This window comes from Mus musculus, chromosome X (assembly GCF_000001635.26).
Source record: "Mus musculus strain C57BL/6J chromosome X, GRCm38.p6 C57BL/6J".
Lineage (NCBI taxonomy): Eukaryota > Metazoa > Chordata > Mammalia > Rodentia > Muridae > Mus > Mus musculus.
Window position 1 is genome coordinate 159,827,318 of NC_000086.7, and position 20,203 is coordinate 159,847,520.

At 40.1% G+C, this 20,203-nt stretch overlaps 1 protein-coding gene across 18 annotated transcripts in view; it reads left to right on the forward strand.

Annotated features, from left to right (window-relative positions):
* Positions 1–20,203, forward strand: part of Sh3kbp1 (SH3-domain kinase binding protein 1) — a 349,029-nt gene that overhangs the window by 200,426 nt on the left and 128,400 nt on the right. For 16 of the 18 annotated variants that reach the window (NR_110969.1, NR_110970.1, XM_006528928.4 and 13 more), the window contains one exon: positions 1,057–1,262. Coding sequence is in view for 16 of the 18 variants with exons in the window: in XM_006528928.4 (XP_006528991.1) it covers positions 1,057–1,262 (206 nt within the window). In the remaining 2 variants the exon portion in view is untranslated. Of the gene's footprint in view, positions 1–1,056; positions 1,263–13,150; positions 13,295–20,203 lie in introns of those variants that run through there. The other 2 variants (NM_001135728.2, XM_006528932.3) reach the window with 2 other exon arrangements.

Genomic DNA, 20,203 nt, shown 5'->3' on the forward strand with positions numbered 1-20,203 from the left:
ACAGACTAAATTGGTTAAAAAAAAAGCTACCTACCCTACACATCTAGAACCTTGAAGATATAGTTTAATGACAGAACTTAGTACTCAAAATATCATTTGAACCCTGCCCTTTAGTGTTATAATTAATGTCCTGACACCAAAGGAAGAGTATATGCCCTGAAATTAAGTAGACTCAAATAGCGTCTCCATTTTAGAACCATGAGTGTGGGCAGAGCCTAGGGAGAAAGCATCTGGGGAGGTAAATGTTGATGCTGCCTTGCTGATAACTCTCTTACACCTTCCAACACACAGCAGAAGAGGTTCAAGGGAATGTGCCATGACCCCAGCGTGTTTTCTTTGGAAACAGATTCCGCTTTGGGAAGATGGTGGTGTTAGAGGAAGAAGAAAGAACCCTGGGTTGGGATTCTGGCCTCTGGGAAGGCAGTATTTTTTCCCATCATTAACAAGCACTACCATCTTGCTAGCAAATGCTGTCTTAATGTCAAGTTTGGTTTAATGCTTCCTTAGAGGAACATGCCTGTATGCATTTATTCCCTGTGAAGCCATCCAAAGAGATTTAAGTCGTTGGCAGTCATGATTTTGTGTGATTTAATTGCTAATCTGTTTAAATCACTTTTAGCTTTACAGTTCCCCTTTAGAAAATGATACTTTCGTTGCTAGTTTCTAATTGACACAAATCAGAGTTTAGAGGTACAGTATTGGTAGTGACTGAGTGGGAAGGTTAGATATGGGCAAGGAGGTTTGGTATTGCACAAGTCATGGGGACGTTTTTTGGATTGAAGTAGGCTTTGGCTGAAGCATGTGAAATGTCACATATACAAAGAAAGTAGAGTTTCTGAAAAGCTATTTTGATTCACTGCTTAAAATTAAAGTCTGGGGTAGGAAGATCAAACAAAACTCAGAGACAGCCTGAGTCAGCACACTCAACACCCCAGTACAGAAGCCCAGGCACACTGTGACAGTTGGCGTCTGGCCAGCTGTAAAGTTCTTTATTGTGGCCTGTGGCTGATTTCTGAGCTCTCTCCCTCTCTTTCTCCTCATCCCCACTGGTGACAGGCTTAAGAGAAACCACAGGCTCCGAGAGTGATGGAGGCGACTCCAGCAGTACCAAGTCCGAAGGTGCCAACGGGACCATGGCAACTGCAGCCATCCAGCCCAAGAAAGTTAAAGGAGTGGGGTTTGGAGACATTTTCAAAGACAAGCCAATTAAACTAAGACCAAGGTCGATTGAAGTGGAAAATGACTTCCTGCCCGTCGAAAAGGTACACTTGACTTTTCTGTCTGATTTTGTTGCAATGGGGAAGAGCCTTGGGCTTCGACCTCAGATGTTTCTGGTCCATGCCTTCCTCCCCCCCCCCCCCCCACTTAAATTCCCTTTTTTGCAGGAGTGGTCTCCCTGCTGCTGATTTCTTACCACTCTCTTGTGTCGGTCAGTTTTCTACAACTATAGCAAAATATGGCTTGAGATAATTAACTTGGTAGGACAAAATGGCTTACCTCATGACCTGGATAGAAAAGAGCTGGGGAGGGTTGGAATCCTATAATCTCTTTTAAGGTCAGTGACCTAAGGATCCCCCACCAGGTCTCACATTTCAGAGGTTCTACAACCTCCTGATGGTACTACTCTAGGGATCAGGTCTAACACCTAGAACTTCATTTATATAAATCTCCTGTAAAGAATGTTTCTCAGGATGACTTTTCAAATGGTTCAGCACTTCTCCATCTCCCATCCAAAGAAGCCACTCATACCTGGACCCAGCTAAATATATGACTCTGAAATCCTTTAGATACCCCCAAATCTATCTCTAATGCTTTGTGTTTATGTGCGTTGGTTGTGTTTATATAGTGGAGAAAAGCAATTGTGTGGATTTTTTTTTCTAAGAGTTAGGTAGAGAGAATTTCAGACTGTTGAAAGGAAGTCTCCTGTATGCGTGTGAGCAAATGATAGAGACAGTTTGTGTTCTGACTCCCTGGGTTGCTCCCATCAGGAAGCTAGCTGTTTTCTTCTGCTTCTGGTTCTGGGCTGGTGAGAAGCAGACAGCATGTTGCTGCTGAGTATGCGGTTGCTATGGCAACATACCCAGAGCCATAGCTCTGTGGCTACTGCTGACGTCTACTGTGGTACACTTCTGAGCATCATAGCCTTCCTTAGGAGTTGATAAATACTGTGGAATTTTCCAAATTATAATAAGCTACACTCGTGCTGTGTTTAAGAAATGTTTGTTAATTTGATTTAGTGTTAAGATGTTTGCTTTGACGCTTGTGCCAGCAGGTTTGGGATAGGGCACTGGCAACATTGCTAATTCACGTCTATCATTGTCTTGTGGTTTTCATTACTCAATGAGGTCAAAATTTAAAGGTTGCATCAGCATCTGCAGCTGTAGAACCTGCACTAAGTACCCAGCCCCTAGCAGCCTTCCCTAATGCCACCAAGCATTGGAAACAGTTTTTGTGGAGTGGGAACATTTTGGACATTTAGTCCCTTAGAGAAAAGGCACAAAGAAAGAAATTGGAGCATGCTTCACTTAAACTCTTCCTTTGTTGAAGTGTCCCTGAACACGTTTTTCTTTTTCAATTATTGATAATGCGATGTTGCCTGTGATCTGAAAACTATGTTGTTAGTGTCTGAACTTGAGTTTTGTTTCCCATGGCCACATTCAGATCCTGTGAAGTAGCCACAAAAAAAGTGAGTAGACATATTGAGAAGGAATGATGAACGGAGATTTTTTTTCTCCATTTTATTCAAGAATTTGGGAAAGAATATAACCATTGACTTAATCAAGGGTACATGATGTGTATATGTGTGATTTATTATTATGATTAATAATATTTGTTTTAGCTGACAGTAATATATTGAGTTATTATATCAGTATCAGACATGATCCTTGTTCTTTCTGTATGTTTTTTGCATGTGTGTGAGTGTATGTATATGTATGTTCACATGTGTACACATGAAGAAGCCTGATGTAGATATCAGGAATCTCTTTTTTTCTCCACTATATTCATTGAGTCAGGGTTTATCAGTCAAACTGAGAGCTTAAAGATATAGAAAATCTTACTGGCCAGCATTCTCTGCAGATCCTAGCTCTGCATCTTGAGGCTGGAATTACAGAAGAGTGAGCGTGCTCCTGTAATTTTGACTCGTGTTCTGGCAATCTGAAGTCCAATCCTCTTGCTTGAGTGGCAAATGTTGACTGCTGAGATTATTTCCCTAGCCCCTGTTTGTTTATTCCTGAGGTGCGATCTCACTGTGTGACCTTTGAACCTCTGAGCTCAGGCCACTTCCCCAGCTCCATAAGTGCTAAGACTATAGGTATGTGTGTCTTCCTACCAGCTACTCCCAAGTTTATGTCATAGCACATTTCTTCCAAGAATGGAATGCCTTTCTATCATTTCCACCTAGAGATTCTAATTCATGTTATTTTATCCAAACCCCAACAACTTCTCCTCCCACAACTTTCTCCATCTCAGATAAAGGTAGTATTATCCCTCTTTCCCTTTTTTTTCTCAAGTTTGTGCCTGACTAATTGAACTGGAAACTCCCTCACCTCTGCCTAACTATGTCTAGCATTTGCCTGTCTGTATTTCATCACCCTAGTAGGGCCCCTTGTTTCTTCTCCCTGTTCCACTCTATGTATATGAAACATAAGGATTTGTGGAAGGTGTAATGTTTCCAAATGTATTAACATTGTACTTTGGAGATTGCAGACATCAGTAGAGTGAGGGAGCTCGGTGGGGCAGTTAGAGCAAGTATATAATTGAAAATCAGCCAGGTGTGTGCTTAAATGTTTCTTTGTGAAATGAAGTAGTAGTGACCTGAAATAATAACTTTACCAGAGTTATGAACTCTGAAGGTATGTGTGTCATGTATGTGGGCATATGTGTGTGTGTATTCTGAATTCTGATTTCTTGCAGAGTAAAACCATGTGCTAGAAGTTCCCTTAACCCAGTGTGAAGCCTTGGGACCAAACATAAACCTGACAGTTTGTTTGACTGGCTGCAGGCAGCATTTTCAACATCTGAAATGATTTAACACGATCTCTACTCCCTGGTGTTGATGCAATGGGTACTTGTGTTGATTTATGGAGCCATTGTGTTGTTACATAATCTGACTTGAGAGCTGATGAGTGTGATACTGTTTTATTAGTGTACAATCTGGTTCTTTTCACTTTTGAGGTGGTTTTGTATTCAATATTTACGTTTAAAGAGGAAAGTTTCCTTTTCAGGTGGGGCTTGTTGCTTTCATTTTGCAGAAGCACAAATTGGATCCTGCATGTCAAAATTTGGTATGTGAATTGTCTCCCACATTGTCTCCCACTTAGGGTGGAGCAGTTGATCTTCTGACGTGGCTAACTTGATCATTTGTATGAGGAAAAAACGGAATCCAATTATCTTTGATAACTTCAAGAACCATATTTATAATTTCCATTCAACTTTATAAAGTATTAAGGCCCAATTCTCTGGATTAGTAGATAATTCTCTCTCTCTCTCTTTCTCTCTCTCTCTATCTATCTATCTCTCCCTCCACCCCTCCCTCTCTCTCTCCCTTCTTCCTTCCCTCCCTCCCTCTCTCTCTTGTCTATTTATCCCTCTCTCCCTCTCCCTCCCCCTCTCTCTGTATGCATGGGAGTTATGGATATGGGGCTGTGTACACTTGGAGGCCAGAAGTCAACACTGGGTGTCTCTCTTGATCTCTTTACACGATATTTACTACCCCAGGGCTTCCTCACTGAATCTGAAGCTCACTTGTTGATCAGGTTGATTGTCCAGTAAACTCCATGTTTTGTCTGTCTCTGCCTCCCAGTGCTGGGGTTATAGATATTTTCTACCATATCTAAATTTTTTGTGGATACTAGATATCTGAGCTTAGGGCCTCATGCTTGCATGGCAGACATTTTACCAACTGAACCATCCCCCAAGCCCCTATCCATGTATGTTTAATAAGTAACACTTAAAGATTACATGTCAGTGGAAAAAGCCCTCTACCAACCCTGAAACAAAGAAATAGTGAAGGCAGGCTTGGTAGTATGCACCTTTATCCTGGCACTTGGGAGACTGAGGCAGTATAATTGAAAAGTCAAGGCTCACCTGATGTCCTTAGTCAGTTCCAGTCAGCCAAACTAGCCAGCCAAACAAAAGCCAGGGCATATTGTTATTCTTGCTCCTCCTCTTAAGATATAAGAGGGACCCCACATAATACTAAAACATAGATATACCTGTGAATAATTTGTGTAATGTACCATTTAACTGAAATATTTACAGATGAAATGATGTAGAGAAGACAAGATTGGTGATGAGTTGATATTTTTTGAACTTCTGGCCCCCCAGCCTCTGCCTTTCAAATGCTAGGATTACAGGCTTATACCATCTAGCTCATGAGTTGATAGTAATTGAAAGCAAGTGACACATACATGGGAGTTTGATGTATGCTCCATTTTTGTGTATGTTACAAATTTTATTTAATAGAGATTACAGGAAAGGGAACTTTTGCCAAAATGTTTCCATTAAAATTATGCTTAGTTAGAATATGTTCGTAGGGCCTGGAGAGATGGCTCAGCAGTTTAGAGCACTTGTTGGTGAGTCACTCAGATGATTACTCTACATCAAACACTTAGGTAAAGGAGGGGTGGGTGTGATACAATTGTCGGTAAGTTGCAGAGATTTGGGTGAGGCCCAGGACCTCACTTGGTATGGCTTTCTATATAGAATAGTCATCGCTTTCTGTGCCAACTTAGTCCATGTTTGGACTCTAAAGGCATGACTAGTCTCGGCTCCTCTAATCATCTGGGAACCAGTCTTTTTAGACTGGTTGGAAAAGATATCTCGAAGCATTGTGGTTTGACAGGTTGGTCATATATAATGTTTCTTACAGAGAATCCTGTCAGGAACTTTTTTCCTATGCCTTCCTGGTTTAGTTGATTTCTCTTAGTGACTTCTGACATCTCTTTCTTGAAAGGATTTTGTTATTGTTGTTGTTGTTGTTATTTTTTACTAGTTTTTATTTGTGGCAGTCTCTGTTTTTAACTCCTGTCAACATGAATCTTATTTATAGAATTACAGTCACTCGAATTAATGCCTTTTATGGTATCAACATTGAAACATTTGCCTGTGGCAGAGAATTAAAATTTAAATTGTATGTAAATGGAAATTTGCAAATCAATTGTTTCAATCTGCCAAATTGTAGTTAAGAGAATTTTAATATTTTCATTCATATCTCTGATAGTCTTTTTATCCATTCTAGTAAAAATTCATTAAACTTCATAGTAGAATTAAACCAGATAAGTAACAAGTGACAGTCTTAGCTGAATACAGTATTCATGTCTGTATTCCCAGAATACTAGAGACTGAGGTGGGTGACCACTGCAAATTCAAGGCCAGCTTGGTCTATATAATTTCCAGTGCTATCTAATGCTACATAGCAAAATCATATTTCAAACAAACAAACAAACAACAAAAGTAATAGTCTCTATTGTAAATAAGAGATCTGGGGCCAAGAAGATTGCTCAGCAGGTAAAATTACCTGCCATCAAGCTTAGTGACCCAGGTTTGGTCCCCAGGATCCCCAAGGTGGAAGGACAAAACTTACTCCCACCAGCTGTCCCCTGACCTCTATACAATGCTACGGCACTTGTATGTATGTATATGTGTATATATATATATATATATATACATACACACACACACACACACACACACACACACACACACAAAATGTTCTCTCTTTCCCCTCTCTCTCTCTTGATTAAAAATTTTAAAAGAAGAAATCTCCATGCTTGTTAGTTCCTTTTCTATTGCTGTGACAAGACACCACAACCAAGTCAACTTACATAAGAAAGAGTTTATTTAGGGCTTAAAGTTTAGAGGGAAAATCCTTCAGCATCCTTTTGGGGAAGGTGACAGCAGTCAGCCAGACATGGTGCTGGGTACTAGCTGGGAGTTTACATTTTGATCCTCAAGCAGGAAACAGAGCAAGCTAACTGGAAATGATGTGTGTTTTTGAAACCTCAAAGCCTATCCCAAGTGACACAACTCCTCCAACAATGCCACACCTCCTAATCCTTTCTACACAGTTTTACCAACTGGGGACCAAGGATTCAAATATATGAGTCTATAAGGACTTTTGTCATTCAAACAATCATAATCTCCAATCCTTTGAAGAGAAATAAGCTCTGGTGAGGCCCAGGAGCTAATATATTCTTTGGCTAATAAAACACAACTGGGTAAGATTTAAAAAAAAACTCATCTAAGACTTAGATTATTGAATATTCCTCAGTTGGATGGAAAGATATGATTATATGACATCTTTAGAGTGATTGCAAACTCTGTGGCTTTCAATGAGCAGATGGTATTATGATGCTTACTGGTTAAGTGAAACATATGGGATTGTTAGACTTCAGTTTATTTATTCCCATTGTATCCATGTTTCCTTGTCTAGGAAAAGGAAAGGGGGGTTGGTAAGGAATGGGAAACAATGTTACAGTTTTTAAAAGATTATTATTATTTAAGTGTGTGTGTGCCTGTGTGTGCAAGCAAGCCATGTTCCCTGTGTGAGTGCAGTTGCCCTTGGAAGTCAGAAGAGCATATCAGATCCTCTGGAGGTGGAGTGACATGTGGTTGTAGGGCACCTGATAAAGGGCATAAAACTCTGGTCCTCTGGAAGAACAATATGTGCTCTTAAGTACTGAGCCATCTCTCTCTCCCGAGGGTTATTTTTTTGACAGGTTGGATGTTTTCTGCTATTTATGTATGCTCGACGTGTACTTTGTGAAACACTCAGCCTAATGTATTTTCCAAGAAATCTTTAACCGCAGCCAGATCATTACCAAGAGCCACAGTCTCAGGAGCTCTTACTATTGTATTTCTACAGACTGGAGCTAGAGCCCAGCGTGCAGAAAGCCGAGGCTTCGATCCTCAGCACTGTGTAAACCAGCTGTGTTCCTGCATGGTTAGAAGTCAATTACCTGGAGGTGGAGGCTATAGGGTACACAGTTCAAGATCACCCTCAGCTACATAGTGAGTTTAAAGTCAAAGTGTACACACACACACACACACACACACACACACATACGCTATTAAACAGCCAGGTCAGATAGGACAGGTTCAAATCCTAACTCTGCTTCCTTAGAAGGCAAGTTAGTGACTCAGAGCTTTCTGTTCCTCATCTTTAAAATTAGAATAACAAGATGATTTGTCACTTACGGGTAGCACGAGGATTAAGTAAATGTGTATAATGATTAGAAAAGTACTTATCATATAATAATCACGTAGTTAAGGTTCTTTTTTACTAGAAAGGAATAGTTACCTTTTCCAGGACCATTGCAGAGAGAGAGATTTCATGTAGTGTATAAATTCATTTGCCATGTGTCTTCTTCAGTCTTATTTTAAAGTAGTCTCACTGTGTAGCTCTGGTTGGTTTGGAACTCAATCTGTAGACCAGGTTAGCTCCCAGCTCCCAGCAATCTGCTTTTCTCTACTTCCCCGTGTGCTAGGGTGAAAAGGCAAATGCCTCCTTGCCTAGCTTCCACCTCAGTTGTTGGGCCAGGGTCTCACACTGAACCCGGAGCTGATCAGTTTGGTTAGACTGGCTGGCCAATGGGTTTTCGGGATCTCTCTGCCTGTACCTCCCCAGCACCAGGATTATAGGTTCACCTTGCTGTGCCTGGTTCTACCTGAGTGCTAGGAATTCCTCTTGTTTGCATGGCGAACACTTTAGCAACAGAGCCATCTCTCCAGCCTGACATTTTTTTTTAAATCTTGATTATGGAAGATTTGAAACTCCAAAAAGTAGACTCGAATTTTGCTATATTTGTGGCAACTGTTTGTTTCATATTACCAAGTCTTAAATGTCAGCCACTAGAATGTAAATGCCATAATTTGGGACCTTGTCTGCATTAGTCACCACTCTATTTACAATTCCTTGAAAAAAAATTGTTAAAACTACTATGTATCATTGGTCTTCAGTAAATGTTTGTTGACAAGATAAGTGAAGACCCTCTTTTGTCTTAATCCAGTTAGAACTCTAAAGCTCACTGTGCTCCTGCTGGGCTTGTGGTGTAGCTGAAAATTCCCTTTCCATTTATTCATTAATTGCCTCAGGTATTCATTTACTGAAGCATCACCAAATTTCTTGTACAGATCATCAGTGGCACCCTGAGATTTCTCTATGACTGACTGACTGAATGGGTGACAATCCACATCAAAAGCAATCAGCTGAGTGGTATATGCAGATCAGTGGTTCTCAACCTGTGGATATCCTATCCCGCACATATCATATCCTGTATATCTGATATTTATATTATGATTCATAAACATTAGCAAAATTATAGTAATGAAGTATCAATGAAAATAAATTTCTGGTTGGAGAAGCTCACCACAACATGGCAAATTGTATTGAAGAATCACAGCATTATGAAAGTGGAGAAACAATTGACCTAGATGTTGTAGTTATAGATTAGGTATAGAGTGGTTTTCCTTGTTTGTTTGCCCGGATGATTATTGATTAGGAGTCAGGTAGATATGATCTAGGTAATTGGTATTTAACACTTCTTACCAAAGTCATACTTTGGCTCAGTCATTATTTCTAGGTTTCTCATCTGATACCATGGATTGTCTCAAAACCTTTTATTTATGTTTTGTTTGAGACAGGCTACCATGGACCCTAGGCTCATTTCTAACCCACTATGTAGGTGGGGATGATAATGAACTGTTGATGCTCCTGTTTCTACCTTCCAACTTCTGGGATTACAGGCATATACCTCCATGCCTGGGTAGATTGTCCCTTGATCTGAGAAACTTGTATATATAAAGGACCATATAAGGCAGGGAGAAGGACTAGCAGAGTTGTGTCCATAGTTGCTGTGAGAATCGGGCAGAAGGGAATTTCCTGGGATGCTGAAAAGTAAGGGAGTATCTAAAGATATTTTCAAGGAAAAGAGTGTTCAAAAATGATGGGAAGTCACAGGATTGACGGTATGTGTGTGGATCGGGAGAAAGCATGATTACAATGAAGGGGCAAATAGGTAGATTGGGCCGGAGCTCAGGGAGGGTCAGGTTGTGATGGTGGTAGGCAGCTGGTGCCTCTTTCCACAGGAGTTTGCCAGTCTGCTTTCCCTGGGTGGGCTGGCATGTTGGTGGAGGAGTTCAGTTGTGCACTTTAGAGAGATAACTAGGGAGGTGCCTGAGAATGTGGACTAGAGATTGAAGAGGAAGTAGCTGGCAGAGTTGCCAGCCCAGGGCTCTGTGGTTGATGACTAATTGGCCAGGCACCAGGAGCTTCTAGTAGCTCCTGGAAAGGGGCAGATGGGCCCACCTCATGCACACACTTGCAGCCAGGCTGCCATTGGCACGGTTGGCAGCAGAATTGACAGATGAGCCAAATTTTCTTTCAAAGAAAATTGTTCTGTGTGTTTGGGGAACCAGAAAGCCAAGAGTCAGCATTCTATTGTCTTTGCTCATAGATGAACTAGCCATGGGGGTGGGGAGCGGGGGATAAGTTAGGAGGGTATTGTTTAAATACATTTGCATTTGTGTATGCACCCATATAATTGTGTATATGTATAAATAACACCTATGCATTTCAACAAATTCATCTTCCCAATTAGTTTTTTTTTGTTATCGTTGTTATTTTGAAATAAGTTGTCATGTTGCCCAGGTTGGATTCAGACTCACTATGAGTCCAGGCTAGCCCTGAACTCCTATAATCCTCCTGCCTCACTCTCCAAATGCTGAGACTATAGGTGTGTGGTGTTGTGCACACCTACCTGCCCTAATTAGTATTTATCTATTTAAATCCTTTGATACTGGGTCTCATGTAGCCCACAGTGACCTATAGCTCACTATGAAGCTATAGATGGCCTTGAACTCCTCAGCTTCCTGTCTGTTTTCTAAGTACTGCAATTACAGACTTATGCCACCATGTCCGCCTTTTAATTTGTTGCTTTTCTAATTAGTTTTTAAATTAGCTCTTCATGTAGAATAATTTTAGGTTTACAGAGAGGTGGTAAAGTAATACCGGAATTTCTACATACCCCATGCAGAGCTCTCACAATTGTTAGCAGCTTCTATTCATATTATATCTGTTGCAATGTATAAGCCAATGCCACTAGGTGGTTATTAATTAAAGCCCTAACTTTATTCAGGTACCCTGTTTTTATTAGTAGTATTATTTTTTTAATTAGGTATTTTCTTCATTTTCATTTCCAATGCTACCCCAAAAATCCTCCAACCATCCCACTCCCCTCTCCCCCCACTCCCACTTCTTGGCCCTGGCATTCCCCTGTACTGAGGCATATAAAATTTTCAAGACCAATGGGCCTCTCTTTCCACTGATGGCCGACTAGGTCATCTTCTGATACATATGCAGCTAGAGACAGGAGCTCTGGGGGGTACTGGTTAGTTCATATTGTTCCACCTATAGGGTTACAGACCCCTTAAGGTACCCTTAGTTTTTATTCATTGTCCCTTTTCTTTAATTTTAGGGTGTCATTCAGGATTCTGCATTGTATTTAATCACCCTAACTCCTAAGATTCCTCCTGTTTTGGTGACCTTAGCAATTTTGAGTTTTGTAGAATGTTCAATTGGCCATTTGTCTGAAGGTTTTCTCATGATGGAGGCTCATTCATGTGACATCAGATGCGGAGGGCTCATGATATCAAAGTAACTTCATTTTCAATGTTGACTTTGGTCACCTTGACTGAGGTGAGCTTGGACAGTTTTGTCCCCTGGGAAGGTTCCTTGTCTTGTTTTATTTCATTCTGCCTTCTTTCCATTCTAAACTCTTTTGGAAGAAGTCACTCTGAAAACCCAATGGGGAGTTATGCTGTACTTTACTGGGGGAGGAGAGTCTAAAGAAATGAATTGAAATCCCTCTGGGCAGCCAGGTCTGTTCTTTCTCATCCTAATTAGGTTTTGATAAGGTGATTTCTTATCTGCATTCCAAATGCTAATTCCCTAGCACTTGCATCACATCTGTCATTCACACCCAGAAGTAGCCCCCACCTTTGTTTTAGGTATGTAGTATATAAACAGATCTGTGTCATATTTACTCAGATTATACCTTTCTTGAGGACTGAGGCGGCATCTCATTTAAAGGGTTGGCCACAGTGCAGGCAGTTAGTAAGTACAGACTATATTATTTTTAAGTTAGTTTAATTAAAAGACTTAAAAATTAGCCATGGTTCATAACTAACTGCACAGGACATCAAGGTCTAAGAATACAAGAAACATGGCAAGAAAAAGATACTGTTGATTTGTGAAGTCCTGAACTGGTAATAGTAGCTAATATGGTACTTCCTGTGTGCCAGATTCTTCTGTAAGCATTTGGTCTTCTGTACATCATTTAGTCGCCTAGACAACCAAGTAGGTCTGTGGCTACGGTGATGACTCTTTTGCGGTTCTTGAAATTGAACCTAGAACCTTGCACATGCGCTGTCCCATTAGTCCCATTTTATAGATAAGGGAATTAAGGTGAACAAAATTTAATTTGTTCAAGATTATATAGCTTGGGAATGACCTACTTGTAACCTTTATATCATGTTCTGGCTCCAGAGTTTTGAACCCTTTATCACTGGACTCTGAAGTCATTAAAATGGTGATTCATATGGTTTCTCATTTAGGGGGGAACAAGATTGATGTTTAAATACTTCATTCCAGACTGTTGGGATATTTCTGATGACATGATGTATCCCGAGGGGAACGTAGCCATAAAGTCAGTGCTATTTCCCCTTTAGGGTTTTTTTTTTTTTAAATTTTTGTGTAGTATGACTAATTTTATTTCTGTAAAAGTGTTTGTACTTTTTGTAACACACCATATTTTATATATCCCCAACTCCCCAGGCATATAATCTGTTGAAAGATAGTTTTTTATTTCCCCTCTGGCATTTAAAACACACACACACACACACACACACACACACACACACACATACAGATACTACACACACAAGTGGTCACTGGGTCTTGCCAACAAATACTCTCAGTTAGTTCCTTGTCCGTGTGTGTGGTCACACCTTTGGGCACTGGGAGGCAACCTATATTACGGCAGGGATGTAGGCGAGGGAGGAGGACTTCTGGAGAAGCCACCCAAGCTATGATTCGGCCCCAGCTTCCTGAACCATAAACAAATGCAAGCTTTGTTCTCCCTATTCCTCATTTGGTCCCAAGTATGACTCAGGATTAGGCTGGGTCCTCAGGCTCCGCGCCTTTGGCTGTTTGAAGGAAGTGGGAGGATTTCAGGGTAGTTCTGGGACCTTTACAAACTGAAGAGACGAAGCTGGCTGCAAGATGGGAGAAGAGGTATTTCTTTCTTTTTTCCTTTAGAGAAGAAATAGAGCCTTTAAATTTTTATCTTATCTATAGCATTTTATAGAGGCCTTGATCTGTATTTACATGGGGTGTTAAAATGATGATGTTTGGGCTAGCTGGAATCCCACAGCGGAGGGGGGGTCACTCTTGGATGTATTCAGAAAGAACCTTTCCCATGGAAGGGTGGTTTTCTAAATTCGAATGTTCTACTGGAGCTATCTAGCTTGTTTTTGACGCCCCCCCCCCCATCCCACCCCAAGGCTTTGGTCCATTTGGCCATTAATTTTTACAGATGTTTCCAATTTCTTTGTTCCTTAGTTTTCATGTGCTCATACAGCAGAGAGTAATTTAGATGGGCAGTCTGCACAAGCAGTAACTAACTGTTACACCATGTCACAGAGATGTTTAGCAATTACAGATGTTTGTGCAGTCAACAAATCTAGCTTGCTCTTCAGGTTAGTTTAGGAGAAAAGAACATCTCCCCAGAACAAGCCAGCTGTGGAGCATTGCACCCCCGGGGGTGGGGTTCACAAACATTTGGAGTCTTCCTTGTGAATGAAGAAACTGTGAGTAGTGCTTTTAGAGATGAAGAGCCCTGCTTTCTTCTGTAGGGCTGAGCATTTATATGTGTGTACTCACATAGAGGAAGCTTGGATTACTTGCTTTTCTAAAAGTTAAACTAAGGTGGTCATGTTTCTCTGAGTCCTTTATTATTTGTCTTCCTAAAAGCAGAAGTCTGTTATTTTCCAGACACAAAATAAAATTCCCTAAAGAAACCACAGGATAAGTAAAGGCTTATGATTATTGTGTGTCTTCTGTGTCCCTGTGTGTCTCACTGAAAGAAAAAAAAAGAAATTAGGGAAGAGACGAAGTCTGCAAAATATGATCCTTTATATCTTTTCTATTGGCTTTAACTTAAATTTTTTGAAACGTTCTTTTAAAGGGAAAATAATGTGGCAAGAATGAAGCTAGTTGTCTCAGCACATTATTTAAGAGTACAAGAGTCTTTTGAAAGTTTTCGTTTTCTTTGAACAGCATCTGTTGGCTTGCTTAGGAAGACTGCCAGATATATGAGAGAGCTTCAGGTATTGAGGAGAATAAAGTTAATTTGTAGTAGCTTGGGAGGATCCACTAGGGAAAGCTGTCTGAAATTGTCTGGTCTTCTATATGGAATTTTTCTAAGTTCATTTGTTGTTAATTTTCTCAGATCCTAAAGCTAAGTAATGGGCTTCCTCTTGGCCTCTTCATATGTTTATGTCATTATGCTTTGTTCTTGGTGGTTCCATTGCCCTCTTCTTCTTTCCTGGTCCTTCTATACCTTTTGACTTGTAAAGGAAGAACCCAGACTTAGTTGTTTAACTTAGCCCCAGGAAATGGTGAGAGCCCTTTAAGTTGTAAAGTACTGACTGGGAAGACTGAGCAATTTGCAGTCCATTGGGAGCTTATCTGGCCCTCTGGCAAGGCCCTAGAGATGACAAAGTTAGGGTAACCTGCTGACCCTAACCCTTCTGTCTTGTTTTTAAGGAGATAAGCTACCTCACTGTAGGAGAGTGCTTTCTGAGTCCATCTGTCTATCAAAAACTAAATAGCACTGTTGCTTCTCTCATGTCAAGAATTCTTTGTAGTATTGATAATAGTTAAAAATACTAGCTCACGGTTGAAGTATATGAAGAACTAGAGACTGTTCTTAGTCTCTTATTGGAGAAATTATAATTAACAGTTTTTATGTGTATTTTTCCAGATTTTTTTTTCTGAGCCTGAATATGCATGTAGGGTACAATCATTTGCTATTCTTACAATAACAGGGGTATAGTACATGCTTCCTGTCTTGAAAACTTAATTTTTTTGTTTTTGTTTTTCTTTGTTCGGTTTTTCCAAGACAGGGTTTCACTTTGTAGCCCTGCCTGTCCTAGAGTTCACTCTGTAGACCAGGCTGGCCTTGCACACAGAGATCCGACTGCCTCTGCCTCCATGTGCACTGACTTGCTGTTTGGAAAATTTAATATGCCATGGCTCACTTTTTTCCTGTTAGATAACTACACCGTATTTTTAAGGTATAACCATTAAAAATAACCATCAGAAGAATACAAAATACCATTTATTGAACTAGACTTCACTTGATAACTGTTTAGATTGTTTTTTTGTTTAATAACTTTCCATACCCTTAATATTAAAAACTAAGTATTTTCTTAGGCTCTGCATGATGGCTCACATCTGCAGTCCCAGCACTCAGGAGGTTTAAGCAGGAGAATTTCCATACATTTGAATCCACTTTGGGCTACATAGTTCCAAGTCAGCCTAAGCTACAAGTTCTCATCTCAAACAAACAAACAAAAATCCAATAATGTTACACACACACACACATGCATTCTCCTGTATTCTGGGATTATGAATTTGCCATGCCTGACTCCTTTTTTTCCCCCACTTTTTTTTATTAGCTATTTTCTTCATTTACATTCCAAATGCTATCCCAAAAGTCCCCTATACCCCTTCCCCCACCTCCTGCTTCCCTACCCACTCACTCCCACTTCTTGGCCCTGGTGTTCCCCTGTACTGGGGCATATAAAGTTTGCTAGACCAAGGGGCCTCTTTTCCCAATGATGGCCAACTAGGCCATCTTCTGCTACATATGCAGCTAGAGACACGAGCTCTGTCGGGTACTGGTTAGTTCATATTGTTGTTCCACCTATAGGGTTGCAGACCCCTTTAGCTCCTTGGGTACTTTCTCTAGCTCCTATATTGGGGGCCCTGTGTTCTATCCTATAGATGACTATGAGCATCCACTTCTATATTTGCCAGGCACTGGCAAAGCCTCACGAGAGACAGCTATATCAGGGTCCTTTCAGCAAAATCTTGCTGGCATAGGCAATAGTGTCTGCATTTGGTGGCTGATTATGGGATGGACCCCCAGGTGGGACAGTCTCTGGATGGTCCATCCTTTTGTCTTAGCTCCAAACTGTCTCTGCAACTCCTTCCATGCATATTTTATTCCGTATTTTAGGGAGGAATGAAGTATCCACGCGTTGGTCTTCCTTCTTGATTTTCTTGTGTTTTGGAAGTTGTATCTTGGGTATTCTAGGTTTCTGGGATAATACCCACTTATCAGTGAGTACCATGCTTGGCTCCTTAAGCTGAATTTTGAAAGGAGAAATTTCCAGTTTTAATGACTGATCTGACATTAATTTTGTTCTAAAGGAAAATAACCTGAAAATATTGTTTCTTGACTACCTGTGGAATAAAAAGTTCAGTTTTTGTAATCCTTCATACTTAGCGTAACTTCTTAGTGGAAATAACCCTGAAAAGCTTTTGCCAACTGAGTGTGGTAGTAGACACCTGTAATCCCAGCATTGCACAGGCAAAGGCAGGAAGGATCTCCATAAATTCAAGGTAAGTCTGGTCTCTGTGGTGAGTTCCAGACCAGCCTGAGCTACAGAGATAAACTGTGTCTCAAACACAGAGCAAAACCAAACTAAAAATCCCAACGACTTCAGAGTGTTCTATAAAGCAATTGTGGCATTAATTCCGTTCATGGCATCAGGCTTCCAGCCCACTATTAGTCTCTAGAGTGTTTACATGCTGCCAAACTCGTCCCATAAAAAACACCCTCCCCTAAACTGTTGGGAAACTCCGTTCGGCTGTCTTTATGAATTTATTTGCTGGATTTTGTGATGATTCTAATGCTAAAGTATTGAGGAACTTTCATGGTGCTTTCCACAGAGGAGGTACCACCTTCCGTTCTCACCAGCCATCCACATGGTTCTGGGTTTTCCACATCCTCACTTGTCCATACTACTTTCTGCTTCTGTTTTGATTTTGATGGCCTTTATCCTACAAATGTCAGGTGTTTAACATGTGTCTGTTTGCCATCATGAGAAGAAAAGGACAACACTTTCTTTTCATCTAATAATTGGAGAGTTAAAGGGTCAGGGAAAAGGTCTTCTGCCTCGAAGTTATCATTAACCAGCTGTTTGCACAACTGCAAAAGACTGCAGAGTGCTTGAAGGAAGAACCTGTCTTCCACACTCCCTGAAGAAACACAAAGGTAGTAGTATCCAAGTACTTGGCTGAATTCCTGCTTTTCATGTAGTTTAGCTCCCTCACTTTGAAGGTTAAAATTTCTTCTGTATTCTTTTGTTAATTCTAAGTGATTTCCTCTGTGGAAAAAGTTAGCTATATGGTTGATTTTTCTCTTGTTTTCTATTATATAGAATTGCTCAGGAATAAGAAACAGCAGTCCTTCCTTTTTTATAAAGTATTGGTTGAATTATTTATATATGCTGATTGATGTTTTTCAATAGGATGTACAGAACTATTGGTAAATATTCTGTCTTCTTTGTTCTTTACTGACACTAATGATTTTTTATAGTATTTATTCTTGAGGTTGGTAGTTGCTTTTGATATTCAACGTCATGCACTTGTCTGGCTGTCGATTGAAATGATCATACTTTTTATTTAACCTGATTTTTAAAAATATTCTCGACTAGTTGTAAAATAAGATTCTGACCAACTGGGACTCAGTAGATGAAATATATCCAATGCTATAAAAAAAAAGAGAGAGAGGGAGAAAGAAAGAAAACCCAGCATTCTATTCCACTGACTTTAGCTGAATTGTGTTGTGTTTTCTCACAACAAATGTTTTAACAAATGTAAATTGCAGAGTTCAGTTACTCAGCAACTTGTCTTATATTTCTTTGTGGCATTGAAGCCCATTTAATTGGTACAAATTTTTTTCCTTAGCTCAGGCTCTCCATGTTGAAAGCCAGATCCTCAAATAAATGTGTGCTCCAGCCATGAATAGCAGCATAAGCTGCTATTCTATACTTCTGTACTTCCAATAGGCACTCCACAGTCAACTTTAAAAAATAACAATTCATCAACAACTCATGCACCAGAATTTCTGTAAATGGCTCCCTTTTATCAAAAAGGTCATCCTTAAAGCTATTTAATGAGGCCTATGAGTCTGAAGTGTTTCCTCCATTAAACTTCTCCTTGCACTTGTAGAAACCCAACAGTCACAGTTTGGGAATGTGAAGGCAGAAAACTGAGGTCTGTATCGCTTCAAAGTTGTAGTTCTGCTTTGTTCATGTATGAACAAAGGAATGAGGAACTTAGAGGTGGAAAGGACGCATTTACTCCTTGTTTTTCTTATTCTTTCACTAGCCAAGCATTTTCATTCACCAGTGATTTTAATGTTTTGCTCCATTTGTTTTGGTAGCATCTGTTTGGTCTGTTCTTTTTATTTTGCCTTCTTAGTCAGGGCTATTTTCACTTTCCAACAGGAAACAACTTCTCTTGGGTGCCTTTTCTAGGCTATGACTAAAAGCTGATAATCAATGAAGTGATGATGCTAAAGGTATCATGGTTTTAGGTCCTAGAGAAGTTCACAGATTTCTTCTAGGCACAATACTTAATCTCTGTCTAGCTCCTGCACTGGAAGAGCCAGCTGCCCCATATGCCTCACATATCTGATTTTATAATGAATTTATTTTGCTTCTAACCTATCAACCCCTTTACTTTTAAGCATCATTAGAAGCAGAGAAAAAAGAGTTCAAAAGAGGTTTTTGTGACCTTTAGTCATAAATTGTTATGCCCAAGAGGGCAGGAGTTGTCTGGGTAGAGATGAAAAGAGGTTTTAAGAAAGTTGGGTGGCTGAGAGAGGCATCTAGGTCATGAGTGGATCACTAAGTTTCTAAGTATTATAATAAAAAATGGCTTCATGGGCTCTAAAGCAGTGTGTAAGCAAACTTTGAATTTTGTCTGTCCCAACTCTGTGAAATCTTATGGTAGTTGACCTTGCCATGGAATTGAGTTGATGACAAAGAGGCCAGATAGATTCTGAGGAGCTATGAGACAGGCAGTAAATAAAAACTTGGGATTTTTTTTTTCAAAGATTTCTTGAGATTTATATATTTTATTTTATGTCTGTGAGTATTTTACCTGCATGTGTATATGCATCATATTTGTGCCTGTTACCTATAGATGGCATCAGATGCCCTGGAACTGGAGTTCTGGATGGCTGTGAGCCACACATATGTGCTGGAAACTGAACCTGGGTCCAACATAAGAGGAGCAAGTGCTCTTAACTACTGAGCCATCTCTCCAGCCCCAATGAAAACTAGCTTCAACCAAATACTAGGTATCAAGAGTTATGGACAAAACTTAGTCATTACAGCAAAGAGAGTTGGCTAAGCAATGTCTATGAGGAAATTAGACTTCCCAGAGCTTGATACTGGTCCCTGATTCCACTAATGGCAGAAAAAGAAACCCTGTAATTCGAACCATGGTGATCAGGCTAGTGGTGAGGGTTAATAAACTCACTTTGTTGTGCTATGGGGATAAGGATGTAGAAAGTTCGCTGAAAATCCCTGTAAAATTGGGATTAATCTCATCTGCCAGAATCATACTAAATATAATAGAATAACCCAGAAGTGATGAATCTATTGTTCATTCAAAAAGTATCATTCCTGGTCATTGTCCTCTTTTGTCACCGTTTTCCATGAATCTGTATTGTGTTTGCCCTGTGAGGAGCCTATAGCACGTCTTTGTGAAAGGCACAAAGAGGAATTGCTGCTCTGGGAGCACACAAGCAAACATTGAAGCAAGCATTCTCCATTGTGACAGAAAAGGACAGGGAATCAGTGAAGAAGAGAAAACACATCAATGGACATATTTTACTAGATACATTGTCTTGTCTTTTGATCCTTTAAAAATGTTCCTTAAAAAGTAACAGAACCCAACATGTTGGTCCATGCTTGTGATCCCAGTAGCAGACCTCACGGTCATCCTCTACCACATAGCTAGTTTAAGGCCAACCTGGGCTACATGAGACCCCATCTCCAAAGGAAAAAACATAGTGATGCATATTTTTAATTCTAGTACTCATGAAGCAGAGGCAGGTAG